Source organism: Centroberyx gerrardi, chromosome 14, assembly GCF_048128805.1.
Source record: "Centroberyx gerrardi isolate f3 chromosome 14, fCenGer3.hap1.cur.20231027, whole genome shotgun sequence".
Lineage (NCBI taxonomy): Eukaryota > Metazoa > Chordata > Actinopteri > Beryciformes > Berycidae > Centroberyx > Centroberyx gerrardi.
This window is the reverse complement of record NC_136010.1, coordinates 19,470,071-19,497,309: the sequence shown is the minus strand read 5'-3', so window position 1 is coordinate 19,497,309 and position 27,239 is coordinate 19,470,071. Positions and strand designations below refer to the sequence as shown.

Below are 27,239 nucleotides of genomic sequence, written 5' to 3'. Positions count from 1 at the left end.
AGCAGCCATTTATGATAAACTGCCTGCAAATAAAGCTCTGTGCCTTAACTTCATGATTCACAATCATAAAACTCAGGGGAGTGGAGACAAACACAGTGCCAAAGGCAACAGGTCCGACAATGGCATGAGTAAAGGAAGAGGCATTTTCAACTAATACACTGTTGACAGCAAATCAGAAGTGGAAAGTGTACTAGTGTATGACAACTCTGTTCTTGAAGGTTTACTGATGGCACAAACCACCAAAGACGACATAAACACATCTCTCTATCCAGCACCTCCCTGAGCCAGGCCTCTCTTATTTGTTTAGCATAAAACATCAAGTAAACTTCACCCCCCAGTGAACTACACTCATATGAACATATTGCACATACATATGCACCAACATTATGAATCTCTCAAAGTAAAAATGTCGCAAAAGATAAAAGAAAACTGGAGACAATGTTTCTTTTTAAACAGTGCATGCTACACCATGATGCAAAATATGGGAAAGGGACAGTGGGGTAGGCGAATCGTGTGGTTAAAGGCCAAGAAATACAAAAGAAGAAACGAAAGGGAAACAATCTTTTTCTTTCTCTTTTCTTCTTGTACTGGGGGAAAGGAGTAGCGGACCAATCAGGGAGGGTGTAAGGGGCGTGTCTTCATTAGTTCCTTTTCGTGGGCCATGCTCACTTGTCCCTCTCCTCTACGCGGCTCTCTTTCTGAAGTGGAAACATGGATTGCCCCTCTCTTTCATCTCATTAAGGTGGAGCAGGGAAGCAGGCAGGACCGCAGGCCGGGATAGAGGGGGACGGGGGGTTAGTTGAAGCCGGTGTCAGTGTGGTAAGTGGAATGGTGACCGTCCGATGTTAACTGGGTTGTCTCTGTTGCTGATGGTTGCAGCACGATAGGGTCACCGCCAGCCTCTGTTTGACAAAAAGGAACAACATTTTCAGTGTTTGTGATGAACTTCCACCTGCCAGCAACTGTCAACCGATGCCAAAACGGGAGCGGCAACACAAGAGATGACAAAATGAGTTAGCGGTCCGTTCGGTCTCACCTCTCTCATCGGATTGCAGCTGGGCCTCCAGGTCCTCGGGGGACACATAAAACTCCTGTTCCTGGCCCTCTGGAGGCCGTGGTTTACACTTCCCACAGCAGCAGTTACAGCAGCAGCACAGGCAACAGCAGAAGTAGCAGCCAGTGGCCAGGCCGCAGAATACAAACAGTGCCTGCAGTGGGGAGGGGGGTGGGGGAGGGAGTCGGGGTAAGAAACAAAGATTAAGAGGCAGAGAATATGTGAGTAAAGGATTAGAAAAAAGAGCATGATCAAAAAATAGAAATGGCTAGAGCAAAGGAGAACTGATCCAGGCCTCTTCCTCCAGTCTTACCTTTGCCCACCAGCTTGACAGGACGAAGTATGTGTTCACGTTCTCCTCTCCGAACTGCTCAGCCACATACAGTCCCAGAGAGCCATATTTGTCGTAAATGTTACGCTTCGTGGGATCATTCAGAATAGCATGGGCGTTGTTTATCTCCTTGAACTTGTCTGCCGCCTCTGGATTGTCGGGGTTCTTGTCAGGGTGGAACTTCAACGCCAGTTTCCTGTGTGAAAAGGTACGAACATGACAATCCAACATAAAAGGTCACAATGTATGGTCGCCGTGCTGCGGCGATGATGGGAGTTTGGCTGTGTGGCCTGAGACGCCTCACCTGTAAGATCTCTTAATATCATCAGGTGTGGCCACCTTGTCCACTCCCAACACATGGTAGAGAGATTCACCAGCGGTGGACAGAGAGCGTTGCCTCTGCTGCTCAGCCATTATGCCTCACGTCCACAGTCTGAGCACAGAAAAAGGAAGGTAAATGCAGTAAATGTGGTCTGACTGTAACTACTAGCATGTTATACTTCATCAATAACCCTATGGGACCATGTGTTAAGATTTTTTCATGCATGATGTAGGCTACATCTGTCCAAAAATACGTCAAGCCTCAAACTAAACTGTGAATCAGTTTGACCTCAGATCAACACAAATATATCAAAGTGCTGATACCAGAGGTCTGAGTGACAGGATGCTCCTGACTACGAGCAACAACTGGTCAAATGCTGCCTGTTTCCAAAGATACAATTGTCTTATAGGCTATGTGGAAACAACCAGGACTGTGTGGAATAAGGACAAGAAGGCAAAGAGCTGTGAAGGCAAAATGCTTGATCCATTAAATTCCCCTGCCAAGATTTCATTTTTCATGTTTTTTTAGTGTCACTGCATGATAATGTAAGGAGTGTCCAGTTACAATCCTATGACTGTATAAAGCCCACTGACTGAAATGTCGCCAGGATCACTGAATGTGTCTGCTGCTGCAAGTGAATCATTAATTGACATCTATACAGCCAGGCATGCTGCAAGAGAGCAAGATTTATCGAAATGACGCACTAGTGGTAAAAAGGTAAAGCCATTTCCAAGAATACAACTGCTTCCAAAAGGATGTCATCTTGACACAGATGAATTACCAATAGGCTATTTGAATCTCCATGTATTTCAACCGTTTTAAACATAACCCACTCTGCTCTGACAAAGGGTTTAAAATACCAATTTGCTCCGAACCGCGACCCCGTGAAAACTGTCTATATGAAGGATTAAGACTCTGAGAAAGCGATGCTTGGAGCATAATCTCTGTGCGAGCATCATCAGCAGCACTGCTATAGCGCACAGCATCCATGTTGGTTTGATTCCTGGCCTGCTCTTGATGCAAGACCGGACCGGATCGTCAGCAGTAATTTTCAAGGGCAAGGGGCAGTATCTCGAGGAAAAAAAAAAAAATCGAAATGCATGAGAAGGCTCACCTTTCAGTCGGCTTTGATAGGTTGCAAAAAGAAATATCCCGGCGGGTTATAATTTCAGATAGTGTGGTGTGACTATGGCTGCATCTCGCACGTACCCAGCCCCTCTCTGTTAGGTTCCCAGCACACAACCATGGACAGCTGCAGCAGTACGTTGGCTCCGCCCCCCTCCCCCCTTTCCTACACCCCCCCACCCCATGTCGACCCGACGTGCGCGTACTCAACTAGACTGGGATGACTGGGAGTAAATGCGAAGCCATGTAGTCTATGCATTGCGAAGCACAGCACAGGACCAAGAAAGCAACGGGATCACGAAAAAATGTGTAATTATTTTAATAGGCTACATGATTTTGTTTTAGACAATCACACCACATCAACTCAATAGCCAGGTTGTCACATGCTGTTGGGGGTCCAATCATTCAGTACATGTGTGCTTTTTGGCTACTCTATTTGGATCTGAATACAGACAACAACTGCACATGGATTCTGCATTAGGGCTTCCCATCAAACACTGCACTACACTGGTTGGGGGGAGGGGAGTATATTCAGGGGTCCCCAAGCAAAAGGGGGGCCCTAAAGCAGATAAAATTACATCAGGGTGGGGGACCAAGTGTCACATCTTGTCAGGGGGCCTTGAGTTCACAGCCCAGTCGGAGGCCTGAGGTCTGAACCCTGTGCAATAGGCCATGTTTCGTGTTTACAGTGCAGTGACAGAATTCAATAGATGGGCGAGTGAAATAGTGTCACTGTAAATCCAAAACATGGCTAATTACACAGGATCAATAAACAGCTGCAGCATGTTACTTCCTGGGTTAAAACTGTAGTTCCCTGATTATCTGTATTCTGTGTCTGTCTATCATGCAGAGAACCTGTGGATTTGAGTCTGGGAAGGGACTTATTTCTTGAGGAAGCAGTTTTTGCTAGCATGAACGACATCTGTAACAAAATGGAAATATGAGCTTTAGGCCTACTATGCTGGTAGAAAACAAACACAATCTCAGATGTGTTCCAGATCCTTACATCAAACTCATTTGGCATCATACCTGGTTACTGAGATGGTCAAGGCATAGCTAAGATCACTATTATATTGTACAAAGTATCAAGAGACCACTCTTGTCTTATTGCTGGGGACATCGACCTCTTGGAACGTGTCAGTCCATCAGTAATGCTGCACCTGTGGATGGAGGTGATAGGAATTAAGCATTATGTTAGGAGTGATTAGAGCTTGCCTGACTCTCAAAATAATAATTGGATGTAAACTATGCTAAGAAATGCACCTCACACATTACCGCACATTATACATGCCTGTAGAGCAATATGTATGTGTGTGAAAACAAATGGAACACAATAAACAAATAGGCTAGGTGGTTGTGCAAAACCACAATAACATATTTCTTTCTCTAATGGTCCACATAGGGACCACTATTGGTTTTTGAACAGAAAGTAGGTCCTGGGATTAGGTGTGCTAGCAACAGCTTTACTTTTACATTTTAAGATGTTATCAGGGTAATTATTCATATTCAGCTTCTCTCAAAAGTAAAAAAAGGAAAATCATTTTTTGCCACTTTCCCTGAGTCTCTTGAAGTCTTGAGACTTTGACCTGGATCTCAATTTAAGAAGCACAAGGCTACATGTTTAGCTATGCTAGGAGTTGGCCTATTATAGAGTGTATTATAGAGTTCTCTTTTTCCATTAGGCCAATTTTCATCCTTGTGGGATGATGGGAGATGTCACAGAAGCCATTCTGTGAATCTGATTTCTGGGATTATTATAGTCTCACAGTCATAGTTCAGTCTATCCTAGTTTGAACTAGCCTACCTAGAAGTATGTGTAGTATTAGCCCTAGGAGGGATTTACAGTGATTTCAGCCTGGCTCTGTTGCAAGGTGCTTTAGTTTAGATTTGACCATTCAGTCCAACTGTTCCTTGGCAACCATGACGTCACTGCCCTCACCAATCGAGGAGCTCGGAAAACTGACGTTCGTGTATCGCGAGATTACCACATTAGCTAGGTTAGCTAGCTAGACCGCAAAAAGCTTGATTGTCTTCCTGCAATTTGCAGTTTTTTTCCTCTTAAAGCACTAAACAAACTGCGCATTACTGTTTGTTTGTCTCATCACGCCTGTAAGAAAGGAAAATCGTCGGACTGTGGGTTTGCACGGTGAGTTGTGTAGACACACACAGCCAGCTAACTAGCTAGAGCTTTAGCCTAAATTGTGTTTGTTTTGGAACGCTCAGTGAATTCCAGAATAATTTCCTAGCTCCATTAGCTTTGTAACCATATTCAGCGCAGAAATATCGTATCTGGGTTTTTTTTAATATTAATTGGGCATTTTTGTCATTAGCGTGGATTATCTTTGTCTGCGTTCTTTTCCTAATATCTTTATACGCTTGTACGTGTAGGTACAAATTGTGACCAAGCTGTGTCAGTCTTGCTCACGTTTCGTTTCATTTCCAATGAAATTTCCACTTTACAGGATCCCAATGATGAGTTATGCCGAAAAGCCAGAAGACATCACGAAAGACGAGTGGATGGACAAACTAAACAATGTTCATATTCAGAGGGCGGACATGAATCGACTCATTATGAATTACCTGGTGACAGGTGAGCCATCAGGCCCTAGAATGGTGTAATGAGTATAGTGGCTGTAAGATAGGCTACTTACTTTGGATACAGAATTGTTTTACAGTGTAAAAGAAATCCTTCAGAATGGAGAATTATCCTTCATTTCTTTGTCTCTGCTTGTTTCTGTTTACCTTGTTTCAAGAGGGGTTTAAGGAGGCTGCAGAGAAATTCCGGATGGAGTCTGGGATTGAGCCAAGTGTGGATCTGGACTCTCTGGATGAAAGGATAAAGATCAGAGAGATGATCCTGAAGGGGCAGATACAGGAAGCAATTGCACTCATCAACAGCCTACACCCAGAGCTGCTTGACACCAATCGATACTTGTATTTCCATCTGCAGGTAAGTTTGCGCAGAGCCTTAAATAGACATCAGTGACTTTGAGTATGCGCTCCTGGAAACTAGTTAGTGCTAGTTTTGTAGAATTGTCTTTGTCAGCTTGCCTGAAAAAATAATGGATCAAGTAATAAAACATTGTGATGTTCATCCTAAATCACTTGATGAACCTTCAACTTGACCATTTCATTACATGTGCTTCATTTCCCTCTTGCAGCAGCAACACTTGATTGAGTTAATCAGGCTAAGGGAGACTGAGTCAGCACTGGAGTTTGCCCAGACACAGTTGGCAGAGCAGGGGGAGGAGAGTCGGGAGTGTCTGACAGAGATGGAGAGAACGCTAGCCCTGCTGGCCTTCGACAACCCAGAGGAGTCGCCTTTTGGAGATCTGCTCAACATGATGCAGCGGCAAAAGGTAGGTTGTTTATTATCTGAGTTCATGCCTGCAGTGACAGAAGGTTGTCTGTGGTGTGTGTGACTGCTTGTATGCATTTAGAACACAGTGAATGCAGGCAATAAACGACTGCGTGAGAAATGAATTCATGTCATTTTAACTGCAACACACATCTTGATATACAGGTGTGGAGTGAGGTGAACCAGGCCGTGCTGGACTATGAAAACAGGGAGTCGACGCCCAAGCTTGCGAAACTACTGAAGTTACTCCTGTGGGCGCAGAATGAGCTGGACCAGAAGAAGGTTAAATATCCTAAAATGACTGACCTTAGCAAGGGCACCATTGAAGACCCCAAGTGAAAATAGCAAAGACAAGAACAACCACTTTCCACATCCCCTTAATTTATGATCAGTCAGTGACTGTGTGATAACCAGGTAACATATATATGTATAAACAAATGATACATTGTTTTTTCCTGTTGCATTCATGAGAGGGAAGACTTAATTCATCGTAAACTGTAAATTGCTGTTTTTGCAAAGTGACAGCAATGATGTAGTTTAAACATCGATCCTGAATTTATAGATACGTCTCGGAGACAACAAATTCAATTGCTGGTTTATATTTTGTCTTTCTGAGGCCTGAGCCAGTATTATTATTATTTATTGTGACCATTTTTGTTCCCCACCAAGCCATTATTTTATCAGAATGAGAGTCGATGCTATAAATGAACACTACTAATACTATAGAATGTGTCAGGATGGAGGGGAGTATAAATGTAATGGTTCAAAATCTGGATCAGAAAACACACGATTCCTCTTTTTTCAATTAGTAGAAGATATGTTCAGATTTAGATGGACCCTACAGGACTGTGGGTGTCATTTGTTTCAAATCACAAATGAGTTTGAAACCTAAATCTCTTACTCAGTAATTCAAATGTGATTATTTTTGATTAAATGGAAATATACAATTTATTAATCTAATACTATTTTTAGATTGGAAATTTTATTTAGTGTAATATTTGGGGATTTGCAATAGAATCAACCACTTGCTTTGTACACACCTGAAAATGTGATTGTACTTTTACAATCTGTCTTTACATTCCCCTCTGTCTTTGAAAGATAGGTGATGGTCTGCCTTGTAATTTTATCATTTCACTTTGTGCGTGTTTGGGAGGGTGAAACAGGTACTGATGGTTGAAATCGAGAAGTATCACTTCTCTCTAGTCTTGAAACTATATAACAGAGCCACCCTTATGTTAAAATCCATTCAGACTAGGACTTGTTCTTTTGTTCAGGTTTTCTTTCAATTGATAACAATGATCACAAGCTTTGGAAATCTGAATCTGAATGGGCATTATGTAAAGGATCACAGAGCCCATTTTGCCATACGACTAGTGTTAGTATTTTCACTTTGCTGCATGTAAGTGTATTATATTTTTTGCTTGTTTATTTTGTTTGGGTTTATTTTTTTATTTTTAATTTTTTTAAAACTTGCTGCTAGTTGTCCATCCTCCATTTCCTTTAAGGTTCTATTGTCTTTGTAGATATTGGCTATGAATATTGAGACCCAGAGAGCTCACATCCCTTTTATTATTGAAAGTTTTTAAGATCAAATTTGCAATTATTGAAATAAAACTTTTGTGAACCATATAAACTTTCATGTTCTTTTTAGGTGTGTGTGTGAGTGCGCATGTATGCGATTTGGGCTTTTAAGCTCAGCATGACGTGTATATACCCAGTAGTAGGCTGAAAGACCACTTAAAACACCTGCAAATCTCGACGAGGTGTTCCATGTTGAATGTTGCCCCAACAAGTTCTACCTGTCTGACTCGCCGGAGGATATCCAGCAATCATCCTATTCATAGCTTAGGCATCCGACTCAGTGGGAGAGTCACACAGAGAAACAGAGGCAAGACCAGCGTGCACTGAATGGCTGACAAGCACATATCACAAGACTGTAGAAATGCGTTTGATGGTTTATTGCTCGATCCGAAGGTTTTCACACCAAATTATGCTACTGGACAGGAGGCAGAAGGTCAAAATCTGTGGACCAGGTGAGTTTGCCAAGGAGACTAACTAACTAACTATGCCATACTACAATTTGAAAGCCTATATGCTTGTAGTTTTTTTTTTTTGTGATGGCTACTTCTAATAAGCTTATTCCAAGGTGTTCACCTAGATCTGAGATTAATGGTATTTTTATGTCATTTTTAAAATTGTAAAGAGCTGTAACAATTCTTGCCTTCAAATGCATATTCTCACAGTCTGGATATCTGATTTCCTGAAATTAATAGAATGTCAACCTGGTTTGTTGACTCAAACATACACTAGCCTGTGTATAGGTGATAGCATTCACCAGAAGCCCAAATTATGACTCTCAACATGAAGTAAAAACTCCTGCTCTCTTGTAACTGCAGACCACAGGCGCGAATATGGACCCTGATGCTGTTTTTGGGCACTTGCCTCCTCTTCTGTGCCAGGATGGCCATGCCAATCTGCGCTGTCTCAATGGCAAACACATTTCATTGGAGTAAGACGGAGTCGGGGCTGGTCCTGGGTGGATTCTTCTGGGGTTACTGCTTCACACAGATCCTGGGAGGACATGCCAGTGACAAGTAAGCAATTCAGTTGGTTGAACATGGCCTTACTTTCATAGCATATTTACTGTAACCCAATTTTCAAAATGCATTGCTGAACACAGATACAGTTAAGAGTTTTAGCATAAGGGAAGTAAATGATCAGGATTTAGTTCTATAAGTGTTTCTTGTTGTGTCAGAGTGGGAGGAGAGCGGGTCCTGTTCCTCTCCACGGCCTCCTGGGCTGCGATCACCGCCGCTACGCCTCTCCTGGCCCCGCTGGGCGGTCACCCCCTCGCTCTCATGACTATGGCCAGATTCCTAATGGGGCTGTTGCAGGGTGAGTACTGCACCTGCTACAGTATTGACCTACCTACTGAAATAAGGGAGAGCGGTGCTCTAGTGCAAGTATAAAGTGCATATAAGTTGATCTATTTTTGTATTTTTGAAAAATGCTATAGTGGAAATACACCAATCATTCTATTCACATATGAAGCATTACTACTTCATAGCTGTTACTGAAAATCCACCATAAAACAGTCTTCACATTAGCCCCATCGTGGGACATTTAGTCAACATTTGCATACATGGATACACCCGCCCAAGCTAGATCCAACATGTCAGTAGTCAGGATGACTGAGAGGTTATGATTGAATACACTTTCTGATTCAGAAGTGTCAGCACGGCTTTGTCATGAACTCTGTCTGTGCGCTTTAATCAAACATTCTGAATCCACACTTAGCCTCCCATTTATTGTCAGTACAGAAAATCTACTAGAGTGTTTATTCATGCAATTACATGCTAGAATCATATGAAGACATAAATATAAAGCAATCACAGTACTAAGGGACGCTTTAATGTGAGCTTCACATTGTAATACAGTAGAATACCATGCTGAATGATGCAGTGCAAAAAGGTGAAACAGGTTTTCCCTGATCTCCATTTTTCCCTCCTCCTGTTGTCATCTTGCATGGTTATCTTGCATAGTTACATACCCATGATCAGTCGTAAGACTATTAAAACAGAGTGATTGACTTGAGCTTCTGCTCTCCTGCTGCTACATTTCTGTTAAAAGCGAATGCTTACAGCTGCCAGACGCTCCTTTACACCGTTCTCTGAGAGAGTTTATTCATGTTCACAGATATCGATTGAACTGGCCGAGCGCATAGGAATAACATGAATTCGGTTTTAGAGCGTCTCATCTCTTCTAGGTGCTCACTATCCTTCTTTGGCAAGCCTTTGCTCACAGCGTGTAGTGGAAGGGGAGAGAGGCTTTTTGATGAGCATCATGCACAGCGGTTGCTATCTTGGGTATGTCGTGCACTCACATGTACACACACATACACATACTGTACACACACACACACACACACGTACACTCTCACACTGTCTTTGGTGACACTTTTATTGTGCTCTTTCAGAACCCTGTTGGTGGGTGGGCTGGGGTCCCTGATGTTGGAGTGGTACGGCTGGGAGAGCGTGTTCTACTGCACTGGCTTCTTGTCTGCACTCTGGGCCTTAACTGTGTGGCAGCTTTTACTGAAAGGTACCTGCATGCAGTCACTCAGTTATCCCTGCTGGAACCTGTAATGTGCATGACTGTCATCTGTCACTTTGCTGTCTGAATTTGCTTGAGCAGAGTATGGGAAGGGTTAAACGGGCCCCTGCTATCAAAAACAACACACAACAACACACCCCTAGCCTCCGAACTACGCCGCTATATGATATCTGTTACAGTATCTCTTATGGGATACATCCAATATGATGTAATGTGCACTGTGTGGTACAGGTCAGGTTATCCCGAAGCAGATGCTATCCAGTAGGGGTCCAGTCTCACGGATACGCTGGCTGAGTCTTCTGAAGAGGCCGCCTGTCTGGTACTGCTCATGTCTTCTAAGCTTTCACTGTGTACCAGTGCATGTTTGTGTGAGTCTATCCACCTAACCCTCTGTCTCTCTCTCTCTCTCTCTCCCTCTGTCATCTTTCCTCGAAGTGCCATGGTATTCGCTCACATGTGTGTGTCCAGCAGTTCATACACATTGCTGTCATGGCTGCCATCATTCTTCGAAGATACATTTCCGCACGCCATGGTATTCATTTTTTCAACCATCTTCTTATTAATTAGCCGAAAGACATGCTGTACTGTACCTCTATAGCTTTTTCCCATTTTGTCAATCTATCCTTTGTGTCATCTACATCATTTAAATACCACATGCAAAAACACACACTGCAACATAATTTCCCTACATGCTGTATTTGGCCAACCTGTCTCTCCTTTCAGGGATGGGTGTATAACGTGGTTCCATGGTTAGTTGCAATCCCATCTGTACTCGGTGGAGGATATGTTTCAGATTTCCTCATCAACCAAGGTATTGTGTCATTGAGCTTTTATTTTGGTGTCTGTTTTGACATCAGTTATTGACGCAATAATGCTTAAGTAGCAGTTTAGCTACATGTTTACGTCTATGTTTTCTTTCTCCAGGATATGGTGTAGCATCTGTGAGAAAAATAATGCAGGTAAGTGTGGAGAACTGTTGTAAACTACGTATCCCGTCATAGTGCCATATTCATTGTTTGGGCCAAGTGGTGAAAATATGCAGTGACAGCATTGTCTTGATTGGGTGATCACATGTTCATACTGGAATGTTTTTTTCAACCGGTTTCAAACATGTAATCACAGGCCAAAACCCTCCTAGCACAAATATGTTGGATCACTGTTGCATTACAGGCTATTGATGTCTGCCTACAGAAAGAGCTTCGCTGATATTCTGAACTATCTCAATATTTGTCTGTTTCTCTCTCTCCCTTGTCAGTTCGTCGCCATGGGTGCGTCGAGTACGTTTATCCTGCTCCTGTGTCGACCCGTCACATTCTCCTCCACTCTGGCCTTTGTTTCTGCTGCAATGAGTCTCACCACTTTCACCAGCAGGTGTGTCAGTAAGAAGTGCGCAATGTGCCCGATCCTGCTGAAACTGTGTCAACTCCTGAGTACTGTCTGCCAAAGATCCAGTCTTGCTAGGACTTTCCTCCTTCGCTTCCTCTGCTTTAGACCTGTTCTTCTTTTTGGATAGTGTTGCTCAGTGTGAAGTAGATTTAGTACTTAACTTTTTAAATAACTTTTTTTTGGGGTATATGTAATGAGTTTCAATAGCTAACTTGAACATCCCTGTGTAAATGTTTCAGCGGTGTGGGTATAAATGTACAGGATCTCGCCCCATCCTGTGCTGGAGCTCTCTTTGGTGAGTCTATCAGCTTCTTTTGTTAACATAATTTCATTAAATTTCAATTTCACCAAATTGTGCTACTATCATGGTTCTTTATCAAGTAGTCACTTTTGTTGACAGATATTTAATCACATTGTCTTTTTTTGCAACAGGTTTTATGAACATGTGTGGTGCTTTCTCAGGTATGTATCAGAGATGTTTATTGATTTTCTAAAAAAACGTTTTAGGGAGGCAGCAAAAACAAACTGTAGTGTCTCCATTGTTATTACAGAGACTCTTATCTCATATGACTAATGTCCTTGGTGTGTTTCATAGGACTGGTGATGGTCTCTGTCTCTGGCTACCTGATTGAGGTCACCTTGTCGTGGGCCACAGTTTTCTCCCTCATCACCTTAATAAATGTCACAGGCCTTGGATTCTTCCTGGTCTTTGGAGATGCCCGTCGTGTCGACCTGGAAGACTACAGCCGGGTCACTCTGATTTGACCCAGACTGTTTGAAGCGAGCATCAGTCTGCATCTGGCTGATTTGTGAAACTGAACCTCAAAAATGTTTGTGTCATAAAAAGACCTTGACTTAGGGCAAAACATATGTCAGGCTTATTTATAGTTTTGTTTTTTGTTTTGTACTTTGTATCTCTTTCTTTCTATATCAGTCAGTATTGGTTGATATTTTTGGCTGAAGAAGACCATGACTTGAAAAACACAACATACAAGGTTGTGTTTATCAGGAATAATATGCAGTTTGGAACAGTATCTTTTATAAAATCAGGTTTTCCATGTCATTGTTTTGATAAGAGAATGAAACTGTCAAGTCTGACGATTCCCATCCAAACTCAAGAAAGCAGAATAATGCCACATTCTTTTATCGACATAAAATAATGTGGAAATAGACTTTGTAGAGGAAATAGACTTGAGAACAGTTACTCATACAGAACTGAAGCTGCTGCGCTTCACCTGCCTTCCTCTCTTTCCTACCGTCTCCTCTGCAGCTGATCTTGCTCTGAAATAACAAAAGAAAAAGAAAAAAAATGAAATATTGCACTTTTGTTGAAGATGTATTGAAAATACTTGAATATTCAGGGTCAGGGATGTTTTTATTCTGTTCTACTTACTGTAAGTTGTTCTGGATAAATGTGTCTGCTAAATGGGTAAAATGTAAAGTAAACTGTAATGTACAAAAGTTGATTACTGTTTAAATGTTTAATGTATAAAGTGTTTGGGTTCCACACAGGAATGAAGAAATTTTTTATAGATGTAAATCAGAAATGAACAATTTTATAAAGCAGGAGTGCAAATTTCAAGCTGCTGATTACTATAACCAAAGCAAAATGCAGAGTTTATTTTCATATTTTAGGTGAATTCTTAACTAAAGTCATCGGGGGTAAACTGGGACATGGTAAAAAGTAACATATTTATTATTATTTATTTCTCTGAATACTTTTTACAGAGTTCAATTAGAATTTTAAATCTTTTTGTTTATGATATCTGATAATTTTGTTAAGTATTATCAAACTTTGATGACATTTTTTTTATATGTATCAGTGTTCGTGATATATTAAAATTATTTATGACAAAGCTTGTTTAATATTTCAAGATTAGATTTCCGAAAGAAAATGTGTGCATTTGCTTCTGTTTAAACTGTTTAAAATGTTGAATCTAGCTGTTTAATCTCTTGAAATGCAACATCCAAATGTTAAAACTGTGCTTAGGTAAAAATGGCATTCCCATTTTATGGGAATTATTATATTATTATTTTTATCTATTTTATTAGATTTATTCTCTCAACAGCTGGGTCATTTAAAATTTGAATTGGCTGTCTAGATGAATCATATGTCAACATATCTCATAAACAGACACACAATACTAATTTTACATGGGAATGCAATCCCCATCACGTATAATTTAATAAACTCTGTAATATACTTTTACATAAAATGCCCTATGGAGAAGCCAAGGCTGTCTCCCTGCACTTTGCACCCAAACACCAGAGGGCGACACAATGACATCCCTCCCCATAGGCGAGTTAGTTGGTTACTGTAAAATTAAATTGAACTATCTAGATTTAGAATAGACTAATGTCTATTCTGGATGGCTTAATGGTTTAGATCAGCCTGAGAGGTGGAATTAACAGCCTATATGTTACAGAGCACGACGAATAAATACAATGAATTTAAATGGGCAGGCTCTAGCCTTCCAAAGCCAGTAGTTTTAAAGGTATAAGTGCTAATAGATAATAACGTAATGTAGCGGTTAGTCAGAATGTTCAAACTGTCCCACAAGGTTCCAGAGTTCTATCCAGGTCAGAGGTCAAGCTCAGAAACCACACAGAGCAGTCAGCCTAGAGATGTTTTAAATGTAGAACAGCTTCTTCTTTTCTTCTTTTCCCTGTTGACTGCCATCAGTGTTTTCAGAAGACAAATGTCCTGTGACTGTAAGGGAAGGTAATAACATAAATCCGGATGATATATGGGATGTGAAAGTTTGAAAGGCACTGAGAGTTTGAAAGGCATGAGCTATTTTTCTGTGTGTGTGTGTGTGTGTGTGTGTGTGTGTGTGTGTGTGTGTATTTAGAAATAATAATAATAATAGGCCTAAATAAAAATAAATTAACTGGTTCAGTACCATCCGTTTTCCAAAGGTCACTAGCACAAAACCTACTGGGATAATGAAGTAGGCTACGGATAGTCTGTTTTTGACGGTTTGGAGGGTGCAGAGAGTAACCTGTGATTTCTTGAGGTGAGTTATTGATAAGTAGCTCAACACGTGCAGCGGTATGAGTGACTTTGATGTGAGTTATGTCACCTGTGTCACAGGTATGTGTTTTATCAGGTATTTTACAACATCTGCAACGTGACTCAACCAATCAGAGCTGAGAACCATTTTACAAACATAACCTGTGTTTACAGAGCGAAACCCCGCAGGCTTGATGTTCATCTGTCAAAAAAGATCGAGCTGCCGCGGGTCCAGCATCAGCACCATGGTCAGCGCACGAGCCCACAATAGCCTACTTTATGAGACTATTAAGAGACATGTGTAGCCAGCAGCAGATCCAGTAGGCTACCTACGTTATAACATTATAACAATCTATTGGAAAAACCCGTTTGTCAAATGGGGGGAGGGGGGTGTGATGGCGAATAATGGATCCACGTCATGACGTTATTCCTTCAGCCTATGAGAACGGGGTATAAATGCCAGACGCAAATCTGGATGGGTAGGCTATTGCTGTAGAGAAATGTTTAATATGAAGAGAGAGGAATAGCCTATTAGGTGAAATGGCGATGACAGAATACATAAAAAAAGCGTCGCTGCAGTTAAACCTGAAGGTCCTGCTGGACTGATGAAGCGTCTCTTTGTCTCTCCGGGCACAAAGCCTAACAGGACAGCAGTAGGCCCGCCTGGCTTCCCGTGCGGCTGGAAAGACACCGATGACAGCACGGTGAAGTGTATTGTTTGGCCTGTTTAACCTACACGGATGCATCTGCTTAAGATGTAAGGCAGGGGGATCTTTCAGCTGAGGAGTGGCAGCTGTAGACTTGAAGATCATCAGATGCTGTGCTTCGGAATGAAGGCTTGCAGTTGCACGAGTTGGAGCGGGATTGGAGAAAGTGGACAATTAATTATGGCGTTATTTCTAGCGCACAAGAAGAGCTTCAATTGCATGCAATTACCAATAAGGACAAGGACAAACGCATTGTCTGATGCGGCGGACTGAGCTCCTTCTTGCCTGCGTCCTATTCTACACAGTTGCATCAAATGAGCTGTTCTGGGCAATGAAGTATAGGAAATTGGGCACAGTCTTATTTAAAAATGTACAATGTGTGTTTAGTGTTTAATTCATGGTAAACAAGGTCACATTTTCAGTGACATCTTAAATAGCCCAGCATTACGTTCGCGCCCAGGCCTATTGCAGTGTGATTTGGAGTTTTTTTCTGTGTGTGTTTGCGATCATCATCCTGTGATGGGCAATGCTCATAAGCTACAACTTTCCCCAATAAGGAACAGGATTGCCACTCCTCGTGTTCACGGCGGACCTTGATTTATTAGCCATACAATTAAGGCACGCGGTGAATGCCAAGAGAGGAATCACGCTCTCCACGTCCTGCATCATTCATAAAGATGAAATGGTTTAAAAAGCTGCAGTAAGAAGACCATGCTGAAATAACTGCCTGTGCTCAAAGGAACAAAGACTGCCTCTTTTTTTCTGGGTATTTTGTTTTTTACAGCTCACAACCACTTTTTGATCAGAATTGTATTATCATCATCATTATTACTACTACTACTACTACTACAGTTGTGGAACAGATGTCACCTCTAAGTATATGCAGGTCGCCCATACAAACTACAATAATCTAGGCTATTTGGTAAATGATCTATTTATGAATTTGAGATGAAGCTTACATATCTAGATGTTAATGGCCTCTTCATCCCTTAAAGGTTTGCACCCTTGGTCTCTCACGGTTTACATTAATTCTCTCACAAAGCCTTCCTACTCATTGTAGATTTCCAAAATGTCACTTTCTCCAGACCTTGCAGATTCTTTAATGAGATTCGTTGAGAGTGTTCAGTATGATGTGTGCAGAGTGGGCAGTACAACTGTAGGCCTATAGGTAATTTCACTCTTTTGATTCAGAATATTCTTTACAACACAGATATTACTGTATGTTAAATGACAGTATGGTGCAAGCTGGGTGCCTAAATTTAAAGATTTCTGGAAAGTAAAAAAACTGTTACCTTGTGACTAGGAAAACAAGCAGAACCATCATCATCAGTGACAAAAGATAATAAGACAGAGGTAATCATATACACAATGTTGTAGCCAAGTAATAAAAAAACACAAACAACAGATAAGTATACCTTTAATAATGACCATGATCAAATCTAAGAATGTGATAGTGACCTTTGATACAATGTATATTTAATTCAGGGGTGACTTAAAACTTTTTTTCTTAAATTTTCTATATTCCAATACCATTATATAACTCTGATTGCTCGAATAATCATACTCCCTCTCTTTTGTCTTTCACTCTCGCATACGGACACACACACAGTACAGCAAGCAATTCCAAAAAGAAAAGTCACATACATATACCATATAGACTATTCTCTGGGTTTTTCATACACTTGACAATAAATCAGTAACAATAATGCTAAGGTTAAACATTTGAGGCGTTCTCAGTTAGCATTGCCAGTACATTAAAGCTTAAATTTTCTGAGGATGACGTGGAGGGGTTATAGCAATGAAAATATCAACATTTTAATTATGTTAAGAAAGGACAAGGAACGAAAACAGAGTGACAGGCCTGGCTTGATTTTAAAAGCAGTACATGCTACATTGTCCCCAGAATTTCACAAACAGAGACCCCTGTTGGAACGGCAGGGAACAGAGGAAAATAAAAGCTACTGTATGATTAAAACCAACAAGGAAAACAGACAACATAAAGCAAACTTTTTGTTAGATAAGAACCTGAACTCAAACAGTATGTTTGCATTTCCATCCCATAAATAAGAAAGAGAGGGACCACCTTTAAGAGCGCGTGATCTCTACACATCTTTTCCCTGAATCTCTCGCTGAAAAAACTTGAGGTACTGTAAATATCGAATTTCATTTACACTATCGCTGGAAAGAAATGTTAAGGCTCCACATGTCCCTCCAACTTAATGTTATTTTCCAAATCAGTGGTAAGCCAAGTGATAAATTATTCAAAATAATTGTCTAACATTTATGCTTTCTAACGTCACAACCTTTCACATGATTATTTCTATGCATACAGAAACTTTCAGCGTAGACATTCCTCCACCAAGTTATAAGACGACCCTTACATGGATAAAAAGGGCATTATAGAAGTTATTTCTTCTGATAATAGAAAATACAACTGGCCACATACAGATAGCAGACATTTGTCAATAAAGTGTTGTTCACTCTTAAGAATAACCAATACAAGCACTTAACATTTCTCCAACACACAAACCACAAGGTGAACAGTCACTGAATATCAGCAGCATGTTGTCAAGAGATTTTCAAAAGAGACGTGCAGATATTTGTTACTTATAATTAGTTAAGAATGCAAGTTTTGGGGTAGCAATAAAGATTTATAAGGCTAAAAAATACAGGAAAAAAAAGAAAAACATTATTGAAGCGATCTGATTGGTGGAACTGGCTTCATCCCTGCACGCACATCTTGAAGACTGGGAACCAGGAGCAAGGTGGCTCAAAGTTTCACATGGGCCAAAGTCACCAAAATTAAATAGAAAAAAATATTAGTTTTCAATTTCTTTATGTCCTCTTGTCTTCTTTTTAAATCTAAATTTCATTATGTCCATCCAAGCACAACCGTTGATCAAGCTTTAAGAAGCAGTCTTCTACTGTTTACTTCGATTCTGACGATCCTGAATAGAGGAGGGATAAAATGGAGGGAAATTAGAAATTAGATTGCTGATCAATCAATGTAACATTACTGACATCTACTAGAATGATATGTCCTAGAATACTGAAGGACTCTACAGATACAACACATGACTTTTAAAGCTGTGCACAATTTAAATTCAATTATGAGAGATAACTCAAGAGAAAGACACAGAAAGAAATAATGAAGATAACATTCTTTACCTGATCAAGTCGGGATCGGCTTTGTATTGGAGCAGGCTCATAGCTCTGTTGGACAAATTACATGCAAAACCTTATTATAATGTTGTCAAATAGATACAAATTTAATCACTTCTGATACAACAATATCCAAATCTTCCATGAGCAAAACCACAAACATTTAAATTCAAAGACGATCAAACTTGGTAAAAACAAACTGTAAAGAGACTGAACAACAACTTACAAAAATCCCTTATTCTTTTAATAAAGTTCAATTCTTTTATGATCATGTGTTTAGTCTCAAAGCAATAATTACCTTTCTCACCACTTCCTCCTCCTCCTGCTTCTTCTCGTAGTGGGAGAAGTCATCAAAGATGGAGGTGGTGTGTTTGTAGGTGGCGATAATCTTGAGCACCTGCTTTGCCTTTTCCAGAGGAACCTCCTGAGTGTCACGCGAGTTGGTCACTGGCTTGTTGTCATTGTTCTCCAGGCGGATGTGGCGCAGCTGGCTATTAGGCACGTCCTTAACAAACAACCAGTTCACGTCAAACTTGCCCTTCCACTTGTCCTGTGCCCAAACGCCAGCGCTGGTGCCGTAGTCCACAGGCGAGCGCATCTCCGCCACGCCGCAGAAATGGCCACTGCCGTTGACGCTGAACAGCAAGTAGACGGGACCTTTAGAGTTCATAGCTCTGAAGGCCGAGTCCAGACGCTTGTTGCCGTGCTCCGTGCTACACCAGATGGAATACTTGATGGAGCGGTGGATGTCGTCCTCAGAGTAGCTCTTGATGATGAACACGCGGCCGTTCTTCAGGTTCCAGTCGAACTCCTTGGGGTTGTAGCTGTGGGCGGCCCGCAGCTTCTCCAGCACGGGGTGGGACTCCAGTCCTGGCCCCGACCCTGGAGGGACGCCCCCGCCGCCTCCGCCTCCGTTTCCAACACCCCCGCTGTTGGAGGAGCCGCTGCTGTCCAAGCTTCCACCGCCGTAGCCCGGGTTGCGGTTGCGCGGGGCGACCCAGCGGGTCTGGGGCGGCGGGGCAGAGTTGTGGTTCTGGTATGACTGGGGAGGAGGAGGACCCTGCATGGTCATCTGCTGCACGAGGGACTGGGCGGACTGAAGGGACTGCTGGGGGGGAGGGGGGAGACTGTGGGGAAGGTGAGCGTGGGAGTGAAGCTGCTGCGGCTGGTGCTGGTGTTGGTGTTGGTGTTGGTGTTGGTGGTGGGGGGGCAAAGGAGGGGCCACTTTGGTCATAGTCCCCTTGTTATCCCATGTGTCAATGTCCATGCTATGTTTAATAGGCGGTGGAGGCAGCGCTCCTCCAGCCATGGGCATGCCAGGCTTGGTCTTGGTCTTTAGTTGCTGCATCTTGGCAGGTTTACTGGCAATAGCAGCCCACGATGTAGGTTTTGGAGGGGGCATTCCGATTGGTGTGCCGCCGTTGCCCGTGGCAACAGCTGCAGCTACATTGCCGCTGCCACCAATCACAGAGCCTACACTCTTCACGCCCGAGCCACTTCCTGTCACATCCCCACCTATTTTTAGGCCCAGCATGCCCTGCTCTAGGCTGTTCATACCTGGAGCCTTGCTCAGGGTGTCGCTGTGGAAACCTGTCTGGCCATCAGGGACCAGCGTGCCTCCTAGAGAGCTGGGCGGGTAGCTGTAGCTCCCCCCATAGGCTGAGCTCTGAGTCTGCTGGCCCTGAGACCCACTGGTGCCCCAGGCTGAGAAGGCGGGGTTCTCGGGGAAAAAGTTAAACCTATGAGGATAGATGCTGCTGCCGAGCCCACCCGGCTGCCCAAATACTGTGTCGTGCATAAAGTGATGGTCTCCGTTGCTGAGGGGGGCATAGGGTGTAAGGTAGGGAATTGGTGGGTCGCCTCCTGTAGACCAAGGAGCCTCACTGAGAGGGTAGGGAAATCCAATGGAGGGGGCATAGTAGCTGGACAGGTAAGGGTCTGTCATGGATTGATAGCTGTTATTCTGAAAATAAAGAAATAAACAAAAACAACAGAGTTCACCTGTTACATCAAAAAGACTGAGTACAATAGAGATGAATTTAAATCAAAACATTTTTTAGCATTACAAAGGCACCACAGAGCTATTTCCCACCTGATTGGACTGGCCAGTGAGATAGGGCTCGAAGTCGTTGTCATGCACTGTATCCTTCTGGTGGAGGGAACCATTCTGCACTGAAACTGGAAAGGCTGTAACAAGGTCAAATCGTTATCAAAGCTGCACACAAGAAAAGAACAACTTATCGGCACAATTCAGTAACCCTAATGAATCTGCATTCTACAGGCTGTAATAACATCATGACAGATTGCTCATTATATCAACTCTATCACTATGCAGTTTACATTGTTGCATGCAGAACACTAGGATGTACCCTTCAGAAATAGGCAACCACAATTCTGCACTAGTGTTGTAAGAACTGACTGCATCATTATAAACCTCAACAGTCTGTGCAGTGTGCTCTCCATTCAGTCACATGTGAACTGAAGCAATAACAGGAAAATGGAAAAAAAACATGAGAGTGTGCAACAAGAGTGCCATGTGGTTTTTTTTTATACTATTAAAAAACACTAAAATTATTCTGTCATTCACAGGGAATGATGGTCTGCTGAATAAACATAACCTTCAGAAGAGCTCCTTAACCTTTTGAGGTGTGCATTGTGTTTTGAACTGATGGACGGACACATGCCTATGAGCTGATGTGCCCCTAGCATGATTAATGTTACATTAGAGCCTCCTCTATCTGAATCTCAGACTTCCATACATCAGTTAATCGAATAAGCATGTGAAACAAAATATTGAGGGCTTGGAGCCTGAGGGGCAGAAGTAGGTTTTTGGAAAACTTTACAGGAGAGAGAAAACAAAAAAGTGTATCTACCTTTGATCAGCTGTTGTAAATATATTTTGATAATGACACTGTCATCTCATAAATTAACAAATAAAGAGATACTTGCACTACTAAATAGATCTCCTCAAGAGCTTTTACTTGATATATAGATCTAATTTTCGCCCAAAATGCCAGTTATGCCCTTCTGGCTCCAAGCCCTCAATATGTGGTGATGCAAAAATATATTGCATTTTATGTACATAATTGCTGGAATTTCTGTGTTGATAAACGGCGAGTGACCTGACTGTAGATAGAAACAAATAAAATGTAAGAAGTAATATCACATTATGTACAAAACAGACTTGGACCCAATATTGGAAAGTACAGGAACACCATGGGATATGCATGCTGAATGGGTGCAGTGCATAATCAAAAACTGACAACCAGTTTCTCTTACCTTTACTAGCATCTTGTCCTTTCGATGTCTTGATAGTCATATTGAAGTAAACGTGAAAGGAGGAATGCATATGAAAGGAGAGAAAAAAGATAATTTGCATGGGCTATGCATGTCAATCAAAGCATCGCGTATTACTCTACATATTGACATTTTCAAGCGACTTGTCGATTTCAACCAACTCCTCTTAAACGAATAATGTTAATGTTAGAGACTTAACGTTGGCAAACTGACACATAAAAAGCTAACAACGCTGGACTGTGTGTGTTATGCCAACGTCTGCCAGGCTATCCACAGTCAAATAACCAGTGAATGCTGTGGTCCAGGCCTCGGTTGCCAACTGTAAGCAGCTTCCTAGCTAACCTATCCACGGAGTTCGCTAACTAGCTAGCTGGCTTGCTAGCCTGGTAGTGGTGGCATCGCATCATTTTCATTTTGGGATGAACACCCGCTTCCCTGGGAAAATACGGGGCCGAAGTTGCACGTTCCTTCTCGCTGCTTACCTGAGGGTCAATACTTGTGGCAGACATCATTCATCAACCAGGTGTTATATCAGACTGAAGCCTCGACAAGATGTGTTGCCACCAAAACTACGTTTGCTTCGGGTGCTGGAGCTGCTAGCTAGCGAAGCTCTTTCCTTGCTACGCGTTAGTTTGCTAACAGTTAAACAGTTAGCAGCAGCAGTCGGCTAGCTCGCCAGTCCCAGTCTGGTCCAGTCTCACTGCTCGATTCTGACACTTTCCCTGGTCGTCGCTCGGATCCAGCTGAGGTGAAGCCCTGGTGGCACTGAGCGGTCCCCTGTCAGCATTAATCCAGTGGGGTTTCAGTCCGCTGCAACCCCCTCACCGCTAACTTCAATTCCAGCTTTGGTGGCCCTGTTCACCCAATGGCAGCTTCATCCGGGGTCTAGTGGACGGAAACTACGTAAGTGACGTAGACGGAGGAACGCGTCCACGGCTACCTAGCAGCAAAACATCCACGAGCAAAAGACGTATATATCTAATCATACATAGGTGCGCGTTCACGAATAAAAACCCTACTATTATTAATATTTCATTAAGCTATTGAACAGTACATAATTACTATCCTATCCAGTCAGAAAGCTGTGAAACAGATAACTTGTTCCTTAAAGGTTTTCTTCTAATTACATTATGCACACTTACGCTCTATGTAGGCTGTTACAGTGTTTTTTGTATTTTTGTTTTCTCATAAAAAAGCATCAGAAGTTATTATTTTTTAATAGAATAGAATCGGCAAAACAATCTTTTGCTGCTTCGTCGGTGTCAGGGATCCAACCGGACTCGGAGCAGAAAGTGTCGGCTACACAGATGAAGCAATAAACTGTTTTCTAGTCTTTCTCATAAACATCTAGGCTAATGAAATGTTTAGCAACACTCCATGGTCGGGCTGTATTGTAGACATTTTATTTCACTGAATTACATCATACACAACTGTGAATGGTCACCTAACAACAGACATGAATAATTTAAACATTTTACAAGACATCAGAAAGAAACCTTTCCTTATTGACATTTTCAACTCACACTTTTCTTTCAGATAGCTTTACTTCTGAGTGCTAAAAAGTTAATTCTCTCTCTCTCTCTCTCTCTCTCTCTCTCTCTCTCTCTCTCTCTCTCTCTCTCTCACTCACTCACACGCAAGCAGGTAGATTAGATTAATTTGAGGGCTGAAAAAATATTAAGTACACTTTTTATACAGTGATATAGAATATGTAATGAGGATTAATCATATCAGTGATATAAATTCCCTCCTTGTGAACAGGACACCTAGTGACTTATGACAGTATGTACAGCACAGTGAGGTTCGGCTTGTGTAATAGATGTTGGAGGGCTTAAAATGTGTTTCATTGACAACACAGGCTAAAAATCTTTCTGTTCTCATTAAAAAACAATTACATGAACACAGTCTTCTGAGGTGTTTCATCTGCTTCCTCCTCCCTGTTCCTTCTCCGTCTTTCTCAGCCACTCTATTTTTGTGGCTAATTACTTATAATCTAGAAAAAAAAAAAATAGAAATCAATTATAATACATTGCATATGACATTTTGAGCAAACTTGCCATAGAGAGAATGGGGTGAAGCAAGAGGGAAGGGCGATCATGCCAGTGTACCTACCCACCAAGTCTTTACACTAGAAGAGCAACTGAGAGGGTTTGGATGGGTGATGAAATTCACCGATGAAATTAACTGAAATAAGTGGAAAAAAACAAAAAAAGACATAAAAACATGGTACAGGGCATACAAATGAAGGTGTAAAGGGAAAATTAACTACAAAGGCTACATACATACTATTAGGGGTGACTTTTTTTTAATAAAGCATTTCAATGGGATACAGAAGCAGTCCATAAGCATATCGTCTCATGCCATGCAGATATTAACACATCATGATGAATGGATTGTGCAAATGATTACAAAACAGATAAAACATAATGTAAAAAAAAATCCTAAATATACTCTGTTATATATACTGTATATATTCATGTCTTTTGATGTGAGTAACTGTGTGTTAATATAGTTGTTAAGATATATACTTACAGCTGTCTTCCTCATCTGAGTAAGTACTGACTACGTAGCAGGCATAAACAAATCCCAAGAGCTGCAGAAATCAACACAAAAAGTAGTTGCACTGTGCATCACATTCAACGAAATATTTCTTCTTTTTTTCTTTTTCTTTTTTTAAAGTAAATTATTCATTAAAAGGCATACTTTGGAAATATTTTCTTGAAAGCAACTGCATGAAAGAATTTGTTGATGAGAATATCTGCTGGGCAGCTGTGTGTTGAGAGTGTACTCACTGATACCAGGAGCTGTACGATGCAGTGCAAGACTTCTATATATTGGTATTCCAGCCAGCAGCTCAGCACAGTGATCAGCTCGGGGTTTTCCTGGCTCTGCCACCCAGTGGAAGGGAGGCTCCTGCTCTCACACCCCAGCCCGTTGTCCTTCCACCAGGAGCGATGTGACGACACGCCCAGGCAGAGGATGTCACTGTCCTGCAGGGACAAAACAGCTCACTGGTGAAGGCAACCGTTCATCTTAAGATTATTTAAGACACTTCTGCTTTATTAGACTGTACGCAGTAGAGAGAAAGATGACATGCAACAAAGGTCTGGTGTAGTGTGAACATGGTACAGACTACATACTAACTACTGCTATATTACTACTACTACTACTGCTACTACTGCTATATTATACTACTACTACTACTACTACCACTACTAATACTACTGCTACTACTACTACTACTATATTGCTACTACTATATACTACTAATCATAATCATAATAATAATAATAATAATGATAATCATCATCATCATCATCATCATCATCATCAATTTGGGCATAATAGACCGCTCAATGCCAATTTTATGCAAACACAGAGATGGGACATAAACAGCTAATTAGACTGTCACTTCATGTCAAAATATTTTTTTCTTTGTGAAAATATTAATCAAACAGAAACATCAAGTAGCAGTTGTATCATATGTCAGTTATTCTAGGCGGGTTCTGAGAGGAGCTTGAGACATGGACAGAGGTAAACATAGTAGTTAGCAGCTGTAGCTGTGTGGGTCTCTAATTATCAGACATATGTGACCATTACACCTACCTTTGAAAGTCCTCCCAGGTCCAAGTAGAGACAGCTAACAAAGACATTCCAGCCAACCCACAACAACGTCCAGACCAGGTACTGAGGAACCAAAAATACAGCCTCATAATGAATGACGACTGAAAAGGAGCATATAGTGTAACTAAATTCAGGATTCAATATACATTTATAGACGAAATATCATATTCTTCTTGGATGTAATCATAATGGAACACTTGTTGTTTTCACAGTGCTTCTCTCTTCTTACAAACATCTGAACTCTAAGTGAACACACAAGTTTACAAGGTGACAGTCAGCATTCAATGCTGATATTAAGTTTTAACACAAACTCTCATCCTGCTTGAAATGAATGAAACATTTCCCTCACCAAAATAACGTAGCGTGGCCTGTACTGGATGGTACCAAAGAGCCCGAGGATAACCATGATGATTTGGAGGAAGTTGATCATGATAGGTGCCCACTGGTAGCCGAGGAAGTCGAAGACCTGCCTCTCCAGTGCGGTTATCTGGAGTCGTAAACAGGAGAAGAAGAGTTTAGGCCCTAGAGAAGCCCTGGCACAAATGCCTCAGATAAATTATGGATGACATGACATTCACTTTGTTAACTGAGTCTGTGCCAGGTAGACACATGTTGTCCTGGCTTGTTAGAGGGCGATCTCCTTCCAGTGTATCCCACAAAGCCTTGCTCTATTTTTTTCATAGGAGTTGTCAAGGCAACGGAGCCATGGGGGATAAAGCATGCTGGAGAAAAAGGCAGACCTGGGCTTTAGTGTTATGAGTGCTGTCCTCTGAGGTCGCACACCCCAATCAGTCAAAAGGGGGGGCAGGGTGGGAAAGAGAGAGAGGACAAAATGGTGCAGCCCTTCATTGTGGTGGTTGTAGTGGGGTGGGGGTGGGGGGGTGGGGGGTCACTCCCTTTCATGTGCACCTCTAACCATAGTAGTTTTAATATAAACATGCTTTAACTACATATTTTTTTTGCAGTCTATGTAGATTTCTTAAATAAGAATGATAGTGTGAATGGAAGACAATCAAATGTAACCTCAAAACATCTACTAGTGCAAGTGCATTTTAAAATTGGATTTGGTGATCATTAAAATGTTGGGGTTTTCATTAAGTTTCAAGATTTTAAGTTAATCTCTAAAAGATATTCTCACAAATAAAAATGTGAGAATTAGAAATAATGAAGGAAGAAGAAATAATGAAGGAACTTTCTTTGTAAGTAAACAAGTAATTTCATGTATATAATTCAATACAAAAGATAGCCTTTAAACAAAAAAACAAAAACAAAAGTGGTCTCAAGTGGTCTGCAATTGCATCAATTTGTAACAAAGTATCGAATATGTAGGGAAAAGGGTCGAGGTGAGGTGTGAGCAGATGTGTTTATGTCGGAGCATCATGAGAGAGAAAACATCATCTCACCAACTGCAGAGCGCATAGGAAGATCAGCATGCAGCGTCCCGAGCAGCACCCCATCTTTTTCTCTCTTGTCCAACTGGGTCCGATGATGTGAATCACAACAGCAAGGTGACTGGATTTAAAACACTACGGCGAAACCTGCGAAGCTTAGTTCCATTGCCAAACGTGTGGGGACGCACCGCGCACTTTACCACATGAATTAAGAGGAAAAACACGTATGCCTGTGTTACTACGGAGGAGGGGGAGGGTAGCCGAGGCTGTAGGGTATGAGGGGCGATTAATGCCACAAAGGAGCAGGAGGAGGAGAAACCTTAAAGGAAAAATCCACCCTCAGATAGGGCTACATG

The 27,239-nt window shown here is 41.7% G+C and overlaps 5 protein-coding genes across 5 annotated transcripts; 2 read left to right on the top strand and 3 right to left on the bottom strand.

Annotated features, from left to right (window-relative positions):
- Nucleotides 1-795: 795 nt before the first annotated feature.
- Nucleotides 796-2,900, bottom strand: dnajc5aa (DnaJ (Hsp40) homolog, subfamily C, member 5aa). Its single transcript, XM_071900196.1, has 5 exons — nt 2,822-2,900; nt 1,690-1,818; nt 1,368-1,581; nt 1,037-1,208; nt 796-902 (listed from the first exon to the last, which is right to left on the bottom strand). The coding sequence occupies exons 2-5, from the start codon at nt 1,797-1,799 to the stop codon at nt 796-798; spliced, it is 603 nt and encodes a 200-aa protein (XP_071756297.1). The 5' UTR covers nt 1,800-1,818; nt 2,822-2,900.
- A 1,940-nt stretch (nt 2,901-4,840) lies between these two features.
- On the top strand, nt 4,841-7,817 carry LOC139912407 (glucose-induced degradation protein 8-B homolog). Its single transcript, XM_071900193.2, has 5 exons — nt 4,841-4,978; nt 5,295-5,422; nt 5,586-5,782; nt 5,994-6,191; nt 6,356-7,817. The coding sequence occupies exons 2-5, from the start codon at nt 5,302-5,304 to the stop codon at nt 6,527-6,529; spliced, it is 690 nt and encodes a 229-aa protein (XP_071756294.1). The 5' UTR covers nt 4,841-4,978; nt 5,295-5,301; the 3' UTR covers nt 6,530-7,817.
- A 250-nt stretch (nt 7,818-8,067) lies between these two features.
- On the top strand, nt 8,068-13,536 carry LOC139912411 (voltage-gated purine nucleotide uniporter SLC17A9-like). Its single transcript, XM_071900197.2, has 13 exons — nt 8,068-8,223; nt 8,587-8,784; nt 8,946-9,085; nt 9,957-10,056; nt 10,167-10,291; nt 10,535-10,622; nt 10,739-10,835; nt 11,027-11,114; nt 11,228-11,262; nt 11,559-11,674; nt 11,929-11,984; nt 12,122-12,151; nt 12,285-13,536. The coding sequence occupies exons 1-13, from the start codon at nt 8,099-8,101 to the stop codon at nt 12,452-12,454; spliced, it is 1,368 nt and encodes a 455-aa protein (XP_071756298.1). The 5' UTR covers nt 8,068-8,098; the 3' UTR covers nt 12,455-13,536.
- A 3,272-nt stretch (nt 13,537-16,808) lies between these two features.
- Nucleotides 16,809-22,736, bottom strand: ythdf1 (YTH N6-methyladenosine RNA binding protein F1). Its single transcript, XM_071900186.2, has 6 exons — nt 22,351-22,736; nt 21,851-21,878; nt 20,664-20,758; nt 18,870-20,534; nt 18,578-18,622; nt 16,809-18,357 (listed from the first exon to the last, which is right to left on the bottom strand). The coding sequence occupies exons 1-6, from the start codon at nt 22,378-22,380 to the stop codon at nt 18,331-18,333; spliced, it is 1,890 nt and encodes a 629-aa protein (XP_071756287.1). The 5' UTR covers nt 22,381-22,736; the 3' UTR covers nt 16,809-18,330.
- Nucleotides 22,737-23,984: 1,248 nt separating this feature from the next.
- Nucleotides 23,985-26,949, bottom strand: nkain5 (sodium/potassium transporting ATPase interacting 5). Its single transcript, XM_071900198.2, has 6 exons — nt 26,896-26,949; nt 25,842-25,979; nt 25,475-25,555; nt 24,661-24,858; nt 24,401-24,461; nt 23,985-24,052 (listed from the first exon to the last, which is right to left on the bottom strand). The coding sequence occupies exons 1-6, from the start codon at nt 26,947-26,949 to the stop codon at nt 23,997-23,999; spliced, it is 588 nt and encodes a 195-aa protein (XP_071756299.2). The 3' UTR covers nt 23,985-23,996.
- Between the last annotated feature and the right edge of the window lie 290 nt (nt 26,950-27,239).